Source organism: Perca flavescens, chromosome 12 (assembly GCF_004354835.1).
Source record: "Perca flavescens isolate YP-PL-M2 chromosome 12, PFLA_1.0, whole genome shotgun sequence".
Taxonomy (NCBI): Eukaryota; Metazoa; Chordata; class Actinopteri; order Perciformes; family Percidae; genus Perca; species Perca flavescens.
Genome location: NC_041342.1, coordinates 20686603 through 20701179, shown reverse-complemented (window position 1 = coordinate 20701179; position 14577 = coordinate 20686603). Strand labels below are relative to the sequence as shown.

Below are 14577 nucleotides of genomic sequence, written 5' to 3'. Positions count from 1 at the left end.
GTTGTAACACCAAAAAACGCATTCCATTAGTATGATTCTTTAGGTGCCGTCTGCTCGGTGGCGGGTGATATCAAATGAAAAGCGATCAATGGAACATTAAAGAGACAAATTGTGTGCGACAGACAGAAAATGCTGGGAAAGCATTTTAACGAATTAGAAATTGTGGCTGATGAAAAGACTTCTTTAATTAAAATGGATCTGGGTATTTTGATATCAAATGTTGCTTTTGTCTTAGTTAATGTGACCCTGCCAAAAAAACCTGTGTAGTGCTGTAGTTATTCAGGTGGGAAGAAGTTGCATGATCTCATATTGATAATACTAAAGAAGAAACTAGTACTGGAAGATTTGCTCTGCACAGAATACTGCTTCTTACACAAAACAGACAGTGTCAAATGTGCAGACTACTGCAATGATAGGGTGTTCACTGTACGGGGATGGAATCATCATTTCTCCACTTCACGAGCCAGTGTCATCGTCCTTACCTGGGGGCATCCATGGATCTGATGAAGGCTTCTCTCTGGTATTGGCCTGCTCCCAGTCAAGGTCATCGTCTCTGCCTTGGCTGTACCCACATGTTGCCAGTGGCTTCTCAAAGTTACAATCGCCTGTGACAAAAGGAAGAAATTGATATGGTTATACAGTTTTTCCATTAAGTTGCTGTTCAAATGAACAAATATATAAAGTAAATTATCTTTTTTTCCCCACAGCAGTATTCATAATGCAATATTCCAGACAATGAGATGCATTTAAGTGAGACAGAGTGAAGGATTACTGTAGTAGGCGAGGCACAACATACATTACCATCATTAGCAACACGGCAGTCCAATTTCACAATGACAAGTATGAAGTGTCCAAACTCCATCATCGTTAGGCATTATGTTCCAAAACTGCAGCACCATCAGGGATACATTGATTTATTTTCCTTGCCGGCCACAGAACTTTGCTGTTAGAGCCACTCTAATCCTTTTTACAAGCTGCTTGCAAAATGACAGCAAGCAACCATTAGGGCCAGGCTTCAACCAGGCTTGGCGTGTGATCGATTAATACAAATATTCCTTTATTCCTCGCACCTTAAAGGCCACACAGAGAATGTAAGAGTTGAGCTCCCCCCAAAGTGCTTTTCAATCCACTCATAAATCTACAAAAAAGGCATGTCAGAACAATATGTGGCTGGAAAGGAGTAAAGAAATGTGAAACATGAAACATAAAAGGTTTTTTTTTTTTTTTTTTGATTACATTGGTTATTTGTTGATAACAGATGTATTGTTTATTATCCTGCTTCTTACCAGAATCCAAATGTTGAATCTGAAAATGTTTCCTTGCACATTGCTAATAAGTTTTTAAATACAGATGACATACAAATTGTATTTGCCTCTGGGAATGTCCTTTGAGCCAGAATCCATGCCAGGCCAAAACCAATATCTCATCTCTTACAAGCTGCCTCTGACATTCTGCTGCATAAAGGCTACGAGCTGGGGTTTTTGTTTTCCCATTTATCTCTCTAGTGACATTTACAGTACACGTGCAAATGAGTGGCCAAACGAGGAGAACACAGGATAATTAATATCTAGCTCCATAGGCCAGCTGCTAATGATATATTTGCTGCTTTGTCTGTTTGTTTTTTTTGAGGGGGTGGACATGGAAAAAGGGAGTGGGTGCCAAAGTACCACAGGTAAAAGGTTGAGGGATTGATGAGAGCTTGGCCAGAAATTTCCTCCTACAGCCAACACATCACCAAAGCAACTTGTTAGGATGAGAAGCTAGTCAACTGTGCCTGTTTGTTAGCTAGGTTTCCTGCTGTGTGAAACATCAGAGAGAAACTAACAAGTGACAGTGAACAAAAACAAAAAACAAAAGAGAGACCGATATTCTCAAGAGATGGCACATTTAACCAGAATCAAAGACTTACTTGCGAAGAGTTTGATTTGGAGTATGTCTTCTCTGGTCAAAAACTGCTTAATTTAGCTTAAACTGAATTGTCAAACCTCAACAGTGAACTTTCTATTGAACTACCTTAACCAGTGTGTGTGTACGCGTGTGCGTGTTTTACTCTCAGATAGCTAGCTATAATAATAAATAAAAAAAACATTGCTACACACTACACATGCTAATTAGCAAACAGGTCTTTGTAACAGTAGAAACAACTAAGTAATTAAACTAACGATGGCTACTTTGACAAGTCAAAATGTCTGCAGAGACATGTTGACATGTCATAGTAGGAAAAGCACAGGTGTATTCAAAACCATTAATGATGGCTGCATTCCACTTAGGAGAGGTCCTGGTATTGTACATGCTGACTCACTGAAATAGCTTACTGGGACACTTGATGGAATTGAGCCATCGATAAGGTTATCAGTTTCAGCTGTGCTTTTCCTACTATGACAAGTCAAAATGTCTGCTGTGAAAAAGGTCTGTTATGAGTACTATTACTTTTGATACTTGAGTGTATTTTGATGCTAACAGTTATCCTTTAAATTTTCAATCAATATTTCTACACTATGGTATTAGTACTTTCTTATGTTTCCCTCCATATACATTAGTTATTTTTCCTCTGGGCTATTATGCTTTGCTCATTAGCATTTCTCAACAGCTGTTCGGTGAAATTGTATAATTGAGTACGAGTTAGTTCATTATTCTGTGGAGGCAGTTAGGCAAAAGATCCACCTATAGCAGCGTAGCACAACGCCTGTATAACCTGTAATGTTAATTAAATGTGAAGCAGCAGTAACAGGTGGCCGAAAACGTATTCCCAATATTATCTTGAGAATCTGGGTGAGGAAATCTGAATAAGAAACCCTCATGAATCTCCATCAACATGCCCTTAAGCCAGGCCCTCAACGATTCATTTGGAGCTGTTCTGTGACCAACACTGGGGAACTTGTGGTTGTCTTCCACCTACATCCAGTGACAGTGTGAGACTGAAGGCAGTGCTGAAAAAACACATGGTTCTTCATACTTTCTTCATAAATAAAAATGTTTGTGTTGCCAAGGAGAACATTAACATGAGTCTTTGGCTGCAGCGTCACAGGGACTGGCTCCGTTCCATCAATATTTTGACTTAATAGTTCCAAGATCCTTTGCCCCGTGCCGCCCACCTTCCTTCTCACATGACAGAGCTCAAACAAACCCAAAGAGGTGGCTTTTATTGCCGTTTGATATTCAAATTGATGGCATTGGCGAGGAGCGAAATGTATTCTGAGTCAATAGGTGATGGGAGTGAAGGGGGAATTTCTAACACTGAGGGCAAAAAAAAAAAAAAAAAAAAAATAGCCTTCAAAAAGAATATGCACTAAGCAGAGCCCAGTCCTTATTTAATTATTTTTTAAATGTCAACTCAGTCTTTAATAATAAATCAGGGAAATGAGTGGGTTGAGGTTTCAGTTCGAAACTTCATCCCCTTCAAAAGACATCATTAACAGATCTGTTCTATTAATGATTCTCTTGTTGCTCAGTTATGCATACAGTAGGTTAGCAAAATATACTGCTTATATCACCAATGTTATTCCACTGCTTACCTTCAGTTCAACCTGCAGCTGTAATCTAACTTTTTTAGCAGTATATCATGCCAAAAGTTGTTACAATGACAAATAAAATACTTTAAACAGAGTAATTACAAATCCAATCCTAAAAGAGAATGCACTGTAGTGATTATAAACCAAATTATACTGTATAGTCTCTTGGTAACAATGTTTTCTTATTGATTCTCGATGGATCTGGTATTGGAAAACAGTGGGTGGAACAAACCCTTACCACTTTTTCATTGACGACACTGAAGTACAATCCACATTCATTTAGCTGAACTATTTTGACCATTAAGACAGGGTAACACGATTAATCAATTAGCATTGCTTCGATTGTGACATATGCAGTAGCTGGTATCAGACTTCAGTATTGGGAAGTTCTCCAATAACGCCTGCAACTTGTTACTGATCGGTTATGTTCTGAGGTACACATTAAAGCATCTTGTTCTACAGAAATCACATGGCACCATAAGCTTTCCTAAATGTGTGATTTCACCATTGTGAGTGCCATAAATCAAAAAGAAAATCTATCTCCGATCACATGTTGCATGCCATCAATGCAAACTGCTGCGTCTGAGTCAAGAGATTGTACACATGCATGCAGATCAATCAATAGCATCATAATAGTCCTTCTCTCTGTGGGAGGTTTATATCGCTGCCAGTGTGTGGCACAACCCCCATATAATCAGCCTCGACAGCTGCTGAAATAGATATCCCAACGAGAGGCTGCCAACTCTCTGAAGGAGATTTAACTTTCAATAAAAGCCTCTATGAGGTGTGGGTAGTCTGGGACTACGGATGAATGTGCTCCACCCTGTCAACATTCCCCTTTCAAGAGAAGCAGGCAGCTTGGAGCTAAAAAGGTGGCCCTAGATATGTCATGAAACAATTTATTCCTGAGCGAGAACACACAATAGTCTTTATATTCTCACGCAGAGTGCATTTCAAAGAAATCTATCCATCTTTTCCTGAACTGAGCCAGAGGCCAGAATCAATACCTCAACCCCTCAATACTGGAGCCAATTTCTCCTAAAGATTTTCAAGTCAGACTTAAAAGGCCTTTTGTTATTGCACCTGTAACAAAAGTAAACTTTAAGCATTAAAAGCTGCGTGTGTGTCAAAGTTTGGTACTGTAGTGGAGTGCTATTCACACACAGTCCTCTCTCTCTGAATGCCAATGAATGAGTTTGGGAAGAGGTGGAAAATGTATTGAATGGAAAATAATTTTTTTTGATTCAGAGCAAGGTTATAATAGTTTTGAATTTTCAATTTGTTTTGATTACCATCACCTTTTTTCAGATCGATATTATAGCTAAACAACTAAAAATGAAATTAATTTACATTTATTAGTTTTTTTAACCAGGCAATATCATTTGTTTAGTTTTCTTTTAATATATATATATATATATATATATATATATATATATATATATATTTTTTTTTTTTTTTTTTTTTTTTTTTTTGGTTTACTATAATAACCCTGGTTCAGAGTAGAGCTCCTTGGTGAGGTTGTAACTGACATTGCTCTGTTCTGTTTACAGCATTTTGTTTGCAAGATCACATTTGTGTATTGCTTTTAATTTTGTAGATTCTTGCTGTCCTAATTGGAAATTACTAATTTGTTTGTTCGGTGTCTTTATTACTCCGGTTTAAGGCAAAATATAAAATTCAGGGATGCTGATCAGATGCCAACGGTTGTTTCTGGTCCTTGACTTTGTGTAATTTTGTTCAACATTTTTAAAAAGGAATAGTTTGAGACACTTTGGGAAATGTTTCACTGCCACGACTTAAATGAGAAAATAGATACCTCTCATATCAAGCTAGTTTACTTAGCTTAGAGTTACAACTAAAAATGGTGAGCAAACAACTAGCCTGGCTCCGTCCGGACGCAACAAAATCAACCTACCAGCAGCTCTTAAGTTTACTAATTAATATTTTATATCTTGTTTGTTTAATTCGTAAAAAATGTAAGTGCAAATATATATATAAATTGTGGTTTTACAGGGTGTTATGTGCCGGACTATTTCTTGGCCGGACGCAGTTACTTCCCGGAGTCTTGTTATGACCATGAGGTTGCCAGGCAACCCACAGAGACTACGGGTAGGCACTCATATACCTCTCAGCATGACAAGCTAATAAGGTTTTTTTTTTTGTGGATTTTACTATTATTTGACAGGACATAATGCAAAGAAAGAAGACTGGAAAGTTTCTAGGCAGAAAGTGAACTTAGGACAGAACATGGTTGGCACCTGAAGCCACAAGTGCACCTGTAGGCTACAATAATTACTAGCTACTACATAATTATTGGTTATTTTCTACCCAGTAATTTTAAGACCGTTGCATAAGCTGTATTACAAAGCAAGCAAATGAACAACAGTACAATTAGTGTGGTGTGTGCTGTAGCTTGTATGGTATCAGATAGAATATCCTCCTAGCGAGGAAACTGAGCCCTTTTCCAGCCACTGCTTCAGTCCCAGTGGCAGATATCATTGCTGCAAGACCTCCTTAGCCCCTCTGCCAATTCTGCAATTACCAGCCTTCCAACCTGCTCTGCCTGGCTAGGAAATCGCAGGTCTGCTCTTTGCCCCAATCTGCCTCAATGCCTGCACTTGTTTTAACAAACATCTTGTCTGCTGGCGTCCCTGAAGACTGAAACCACAAGGCAATCTTGGGTAATTTAAAACCAATGTCGACTATCTCCCTCCAACACCGCCAGTTTAGAGCTTCAGAATCCTGCAGCTAAGCCCCTTATGGACTGATAGGTCTTTTCACTCTGGCCCTATTTCACTTATCTATTGGCAGCTCCTGCCAAGTCCTATCTCTGAACTGAATTGCATGTATATATACACACTATCTGTTTGGGGACTTTGAACTGAGGGAAGGGATTTAGACAATCAATCTCAATATCATTATCAATCACGTCTTGCTGTTCACCACATTGATTTGAGGGAAAATAAAGAAGTTGGAGGGGAGATTTTCACTGATAATCTGCCTGGCTGAGCCCTGCACTTGTCAGCAATGTTTTGCAAAACAAAACCGACAAATCACATCTAGTGTGACGGAACAAAATCAGGGCAAAAAGGCAACATCGCATTTCTAAGTTAAAATAGTGGAATATTTCTGATGTATGAAGCTATGAAGATTTTGATTTGAAAAATATTGTGTACAAATTTGTTTCTTTTTGCTGAAAACCCTCCGGCACTATGCGCAGCTCAAAACCATCTCGTTATAGAACCCTCTTTGCCTTTCCAGGGCTTTTTGTGTCTTGTCGACCAAATATCAACTTGACGAATGCGCTTTACATCAGGAGTACGACATATTTCCTGATCAAATCCACCCTTGTGCATGGTTAGATGTGCATCGAAGATGACAGGCAGACTTCTCCTTAGATATGCTAAATTTTGACAGATGAATTTCAAGCTGTGTGTGCCAGCGCAGGGCTTGACGTTCTCTTACACTGCGCCTGTCAAGAACTTCCAGTAAATGACTACAAATCCATCCCCTTTCTGTATCACCTGCCAGGCACCAATTAAGATAAATATCGAATCTAACTCAGAGACATGGAAGAACCGTATTGTCATTTTTCTCTAAGCAATAAAAATGAGGACTTTGGGTCTGACTGCATAGAAGCATCCTGTGGTGATAACACCAAACATTATGCTAATATTTCTCTTAGCAGAGGTCGATTTTGAATCCCAGATTGCCAGAACTGTTCAGGATTGGTACAGTAAGGTCAAATAATGCAGCCAGAGGCTCATTTACACTAAAAAGCAGAGATCCAAATGTTGAAAAATCTGATTAAACCACCTACTGTGCTCAGTGTTTAGTTTGAAGAGAGGTGGCTCAGGCGCATTCTGACTGACTTGACAGCAACAAGGCTGGTTAACAATGGCTTCTCCTCCTATTGTTCCCAGCATCCTCATTCTGGTCTCTATCCACAAAGAGAGCTACAGCCTGTCTGTCTGCCTCTACCCTCCAGAGAGAGAGAGAAAATACGGCCGTTTCCTATTCAGCCTAATGCCTGTTGATACACTGAATGTCGGAGCGAAATAGGCTTGTTTAACATGCCCCCAGAAATGATTTGGTCTGAGCATGAAATGCGCTCTATTAAAATCACTGTTTATTTGTTGCACAAGGTAAAAAAAAAAAAAAAAAAAAAAAAAAAAATGCACCAAGGGTGAAGATGCATTTTGATCAGCGAGGTGAGGAAAAGCGGAGAAAAATGCATAGTTTGCTTGTCTAAATCAAAATACTAAACATCCTGCTGTGTCTGAATGTCTTGCTTTTGTTGATGCGCATCCTGTGCTGCAGAATCAACTCGTGAAGATGGTTTAAAGTGGAATTAACCCTCTGCATTGATTCAAAACACAGTACTAGCTCAATACTAAAAGACTGGAAATTAAAACGTCCTCCAGCGTGGTTTCACATTTGATCCAGGTGTGATGGGCCTCTGGCCTGAGCTTCAATCAATGAAAGACAATATGAGAGAGAAGAAAACTCCCTCGTTTCCGATGGAAAAATAGATCCACACCTGGATAGGGAGCCTTCAGCAAGAGAAAAAGGAATGAGAGCCCAGCCTGTGTTCAATGCTAAAACCCCACTGGCTCACTCCAATAGAAATACAACATCCCCATTCCACAGTGGATGACCCTTCCGACTGAACCCCTTCAATCCTACCAAAAACCTGCTAAGTCAGCAAACCTTTGAATTCTGCCTGAGTGTAACAAAGAAGGGATGAAATGCTAATGTCAGTATCAGTAGCTTTACCACCCCCACCCCCTTCTCCCAGAGTTTCCCAGAGTCCAATTTGTCAAACATGCAAGTAACAATGCCAGAAATGAGCCCGAAGGGAGGTTTCCCCCCAGAGGAGAGAAAGATTATGTTTGATCATGGAATAAACAAGAACATTACCATGCTTTGTTGGTTTTCCAGAACTGAAACAAATGCTTGTTTTTATGTGTGGAGGAGGGAATAATTCAAGGTTGAATGTCAAAGAATTAGGAAATAACTAAAGCTAATTAGAAAATGTGAAAGAACAGAAGAAAGGTTGAATCAATCCCTCTTGAGAGGGAGAGAAAATCTAGGCCACGAGGCAAAGCTTGCGCGTTCAGGAAGAATTATCAGCTTGATGAAATATCATTACTTTGCTTTTGTGTCATGACATATCGTCAATCACATATGCAGCGTGTTTAGTCCCCTGCCACACACAGCCTCGTCGAGCTTGGAAAGTCTGACCAACACTTGTGCAGATGGTGCACAGGTGGAAGGTGGATTCCAGCCCAGGTGAAAGGTTACCGTGTGGATCTGAACGTTGCCTTGACAGGTGTGGCTGAAGAGATTTCAATCCTAGTGGATTGAAGTGCCGTCTTAGGGTCTTCACCTGCACACTTCAAACACATTCAGACCCTTTGTTTCTCTGCTGAAGACCAATAAATCAGCTAGCTGAAAGAAAAACCCCGTGGCAAGGCTTAATCCTCCTGGGTCTGGGGGAGCCAACATGGAAGGCATGAGGCATACAAGCCCCTCTTTTCAGATGTACTGCGTGGGCCGAGCTCTTGTTGTGCTTGGCAGCAGGAGCGTCAGCAGACTGGTCAGTGTGAATCTCAAAACAAGTGGGAGGAATCTCGGAGTCTTAATGTGATTAACTACAGCCCCAGTCCTTACAGCCATGACCTTTTAAGACAATGTAGATAATTATACTAATAAAAGATCACCAACAGTATTGTCCATGACATTTCTCCTGTAAAAAGCAACTAACAATATCACCCACATGATTTGGTCTCTGTGGCCTAACGCCACTTATGCAACATTATAGTCCATTTCCACGGTGTCAAAATTCAGCCCAGAATCACAGTTGATTGGCCATCAATCTGTTTCTAATTAGGGATGCACCGATCCAATTGGTACTACAGTAGTCAAGCCAAAAGCTATAATTAAATTAGGTGCCATCTTGTAGAATGATATTAATGCTTTTATGCTGCACTTTATTCCTGCCACGTGCCATTGTTTTGTCACCATTTTATATTTTGGTTTGTCCATACAAGAATGTAATTTCCACTGGGGACTTTTCAAAATCTTATTTTTGTCCCCGTCACCTTTGTTTCAGGATGGATTTTTTTATTGAAGTCTCGCTAAACATTGTTTTCTTACAGTCCTGCCACCAAAGGCCATATGAGAGAAGGTCTGAGTTGCTAAAAATGTTGATGAGAATACCACTCTCATATCTGTTCATTCCATAGAGCCGGTTAGCTTAGCTTAGCATAAAGACAGGAAACGGCTAGCGTGACTCTGTCCAAAGCTCACCAACGCACTTCTCGCACAAAAAAAGTGTATAAACAATATGTGTGTTTGTACAGGGTGGGTTATGTGCTGGACTATTTCTTGGCAAGGTGCAGTCATTTTTTTTGTACCCTTTTTTATATGACTGAGATGCAGAAATAAGTTGGTGGTCAACAGTAGTTTTGTCAAGGCCTTATCTGCATTGTTGCTAGTTCACACTGATTTTGCAACCTACTAATGTCTATTTTAAAAAAGGTAAATATTGAGAATATATAAATTATTCACAATTGAATTGCACCACACAGTTTCAAGGAATACATATTACCTTTCAAGTAGCTTAAATCGGATTAAAAAAAATATATATATATATATATTTGGTCCTTACAACTTTGTGCAGTTAACCCATTTTTCATATGATAATGCATGTACGGGTCACCTCTGTGCAGTGAGTGACAGAATAACGTGGGACAAATTAGACTTTTCTGCCTGGTTTGTTATAAATTCAGACAGTGAAGTGGTATGAATAAGTCAAGGAAACAAAGGAATTCCGTGAGTCTCATTAATATTATTAATTTTTAAATCCAATTATTGTATGGCTGCTCGTGACCTATTTTCGGATTTAAGTGTCCTATCAAAACCTAATACATCACAGAGAGTAGATAACCCTTTGAGGTTTTAGATGGTTGTCAAGCTCTTGCAGGGTGCTCTTTTGGGAGACTTTGGTCCTCCAATCTCGGCCGCCTTCCGCTGTGTCCCCTGCAGAAGAATATTACCATCTAGCTACTGTACCATCCAGGTGAATGATCGCAGGTTTTAGTCCAGAGCACACAAACGTCTGAGGCACAGCACCTCTCTGATCCCTCATTGCACTGCAGGTTTTTTCATTAACAGTGTGACAAACGTCCGTATAAAGTCATAGTGCAAGCACATTCTAGCTGGACCGAAGAAGGAATTTACAATGGAAGAGGGCCAACGTAAACAGAAGTAAGGTCCAGTGAGTTGAGCAAATGTGCAGATTGAGGCAAAATAATCTCATTAATTCAGTGTAATAATAAAGAACCTGAAAAAATGGCAGCAATTAAGTAAAATATCTCATCTCCAATATTTTGAGTATTAGAGCTGAAGTTTAGCCAATGAATTAACTAATTAATCTATCAACAGAAAAGTTTTACAATTTCTAAATTATTACTATGATTTACTTTTCATTAATTAAGTTAATTTTCAAGAAAATATTCTCTGGTTCCAGCCTCTCAAATGTGAGGATTTCCTGCTTTCTCTAATTTATATCATGTCTTTGATCGGACAAAACAAGACATTTAAAGAAGTCACCACGGGCTTAGGAAATTTGATTTGACTTTTCTGATGTTTTATAGAGAAAAAAACTAATTATTTTATGATTGCATAATGATTGATTGAGAAAATATTTGGCAGATTGTTTGATGATGAAAATAATTGTTAGTAGCAGGCTTATTTAGTATAGCACCAAACACCTATAAAACCTTTAACTCAAAGACACTTACCTTCATCATCAACTTAGAACACAGGACTTAAATGTATGTCTACTTATGACTACAGACATAACAAATAACAAAATTAGTAAAATGAAATTGAATAAAATGTAAAAGGTAGCCTACTTAAAAAGGTCAGATTAGTCTGATTTACTATAGGAACACTGGTCTAACAAGGGATGTTTTAAGATTTCGTTTTAAAAAAGTGTCAAGTGTGATGCCTTGACTACTATAAATCACAAAAGCCCTGGTCCATAGAAACACTTAAAATGTCAGCATTGAAGAATTGAAAAGTCTAAAAAGGAACATACTGTATATAGCCTAAAATAGCCAAATGACATGTGTTCAAGTGCTAATTCACTGAGCAATTTGAAAACCAGTAACAGAAGCTTAAACCCTTTACTAAAAGTAACACTCAAGCAACAAAGGGACTTAGAAATACATAATTAGATATAATGTGTGCTTTTTTCTTCTGGGCTTGGTCAGTGCACAAGCTGCTGCATTCTCAGTCATCTGCCATTCATCTAAAGCTTTCACCGGTAGAGCAGAAATAAGAACTTTAGCAAGTCTGTAAGTGATAAAAGCAGCATCTGCCTTGCAAGCGTAACTCAATAGATGCATTTCTGTGACATTTACATTCTTTCAATTTAATGTGGCGTTACAAACACTCTTTGGCCCTGTGAATACATACACGGTGAGACTCCGGATCCATAATTACATACTGTTGTACATGCTGCATATAGTTGAGTAGCCGGCATTAATACATCTCTGCAGTCAAAGCAACTACTGCCCTGAATTAAAGTAGCTACATAAAAGAGGTTAGTCATCATCAGACACTTTATATTGACTGAGCTTGAAATGTCACTTCACTAATTTAGTGAATGTACTGTTATTTTCCCATATAGTAGGTGAATCTCTCAAACCGCATTGTGAAATATGCTGAAAATAGTTTGAATAAAAAGTTGTTGTGATCAACTTTTATTTGCAGCACCTGAAGGCCAGTCATTCATAAAAACAGTGACATCTGTCAATCTGTCTCTTATCCCTCAGGTCTTTTGAATGACCACAAAGGTCAGGATACTCACAATCCTCTTATATTACAGGAAAACGTCTCATCCGGTCAAACATCACTTTGAGCCGTCCGCTCGACCACCCCACAGGCCTTTCGGCCTATATTGGTTTGGCCAGAAGAGTTAAATCCATCATAAAACAAGAAGAGCTGCCAAAGCCTTCTTTCACACCCCAACACTGCAGCACTCGCTGCCATGTTTAGGCTTTTTTGACATGGTCTCAGAATTGTCACAGACATCAAAAGGGACAGCATGCAAATGCTGCAGGGCCTGTTGCTGTCATGAATATAACCATGAGAAGATCAAAAAAACAGCAGAAGATGCTAAAATATAGGAGATAATAAAATATTTAATGACACTTGGACAAAAAAAAAAAAAAAACCCATTAAAATGTTTTAATGACTCATTTATGGCAAAACAACCAGCCAGCCAGCAAAGTTTCACTTTGTGTGAAATTCTTTTATCTGAAGGGTTCCAATGCCAGGTTCAGTCAAGTTTACATCAAATGCTGCTAATCCAGAATAGTGAAAGAAATTATCCCTTTGATGGAATTTCACCGCGGCACAGATCAACAAATTGAACTGAACAACAAAACACAAGAGTACCTCCAGGCAATGTGAGATTAGCGAGAGAGAGAGAGAGAGAGAGAGAGAGAGAGAGAGAGAGAGAGAGAGAGAGAGAGAGATGAGGGTGTGCTCGATCTCACCAAAAGCTGCCAGCTTCAGGGATGCTGAAGAATCGACCGCAAATCACAGGGCATCGTCCTCAATGTTAATACCAAGTAGAACAAAACAGACCCTAACTGAAGCATATACATTTGTCTCGCTTATATACGGCCGTGAATATACTAGATAGATACTAGACAGACCAAGACAGGTAACAAATTAAAAAAGGGAACAACCTTAATAAATGAATGGAAAACCAAAATGAAAACAACTGCTTCCGTACACAATACCGAATGGTTTATGCGTTTAAAATTGTTGTGAATCATATGGCCTTCACAGTCACCACATCCCGACCCAACTAAACACCTATTGGAAATTTTGGACCAACATGCTGGACAGCGGTTTCCACCACCATTATTAGAACGCCACATGTATAAAGCTATGCATCCGATTTTTTCCAAACAATTATTACCCGGCAATGCCACGGTGAGGGAGAACAAAAGATATTCGCCGATGATGCGCAATATCTGTAGAGGGCTTACTTGAATCTCTGGCCTCTCCATTAGGGCTGCACAATTAATGAAATTTTAATCACGATTTTGGCTTCCCACGATCAAATTCACGTGATCGAGCGATATTTAAAATCGGTCATTCAGTTCATAGACTGCTCCGTATTAAAGTTTTTTCCCCCCAAAGCTCCGTAAAGCACTGTCTGATCACGTGCCTCTATGAGCCAATCAGAGTTGTTCCCTGCACCGCACAGCTCAGTTTAGATCTAGACAGGAGGACAGAGAGTAACGTGAGGACAACAGATAGCAGTCGGTCATAAATCGGTCACGAGGTTTACCGTTTAGCGGTCAGCATTTTAGCCACCTTTAATACAGTTCCTACTGTAGCTAACGGTAGACTAACGATAGATATGATCTGTATAAAACAAGTTTCTAAGATTAACCATATCAAAACTTCACTTTCTTTAACCAGCAGGTAAGCAAGCAAGACACGGGACACTGAATGATACTGATGTGATTGCCGATGTATTGTGCAAACCTATTGACAGAATATTACCATGCAATCACCAAAATCGAGACGGGCAGCTACAGGCGTGGTTTAACAGGTAAAACAGTGGTAAACAGTTCATTTCTCGCCTAACACGTTGTCAGAAGTGAATTTAGTGATGAATAAGATGTCAAAAACTGTTAAAATTGTCCCATTGTTGGTCTGTCTGTACCAGAAACCCAACCCTTGTTGACCTAGGTCCCTATGCTGAAAAGGGAACAGCGAAAAGACCCTGCCCTGAAGTAGGAGCTGTAGATGCTGCAATAGCAACACTAACATTAGAACTGGAGAGTATTTCTCAAAAACAGCACCAAAGACTTTTCTTGATGGTTTTTTCTTGTGACTGGCTTTGGCAATAGGTAGACTGTGGTGGTTCATCCAATCACCTGCCAGGTATTTTTTGAAAGTGCCTACCCTTTTCCAAATGGTTTCCAATGACTGCTTCTCAGATGGTTCTGTGTAACAAACCTTTGATGCG

The 14577-nt window shown here is 39.3% G+C and overlaps 1 protein-coding gene across 8 annotated transcripts in view; it reads right to left on the bottom strand.

The window, feature by feature from the left end:
- The window catches only part of LOC114564867 (receptor-type tyrosine-protein phosphatase mu), a 165208-nt gene that overhangs the window by 126576 nt on the left and 24055 nt on the right, over window positions 1–14577 (bottom strand). For all 8 annotated transcript variants that reach the window (XR_003693855.1, XM_028592482.1, XM_028592486.1 and 5 more), the window contains exon 2: window positions 483–605. Coding sequence is in view for 7 of the 8 variants with exons in the window: in XM_028592482.1 (XP_028448283.1) it covers window positions 483–605 (123 nt within the window). In the remaining variant the exon portion in view is untranslated. The remainder of the gene's footprint in view (window positions 1–482; window positions 606–14577) is intronic.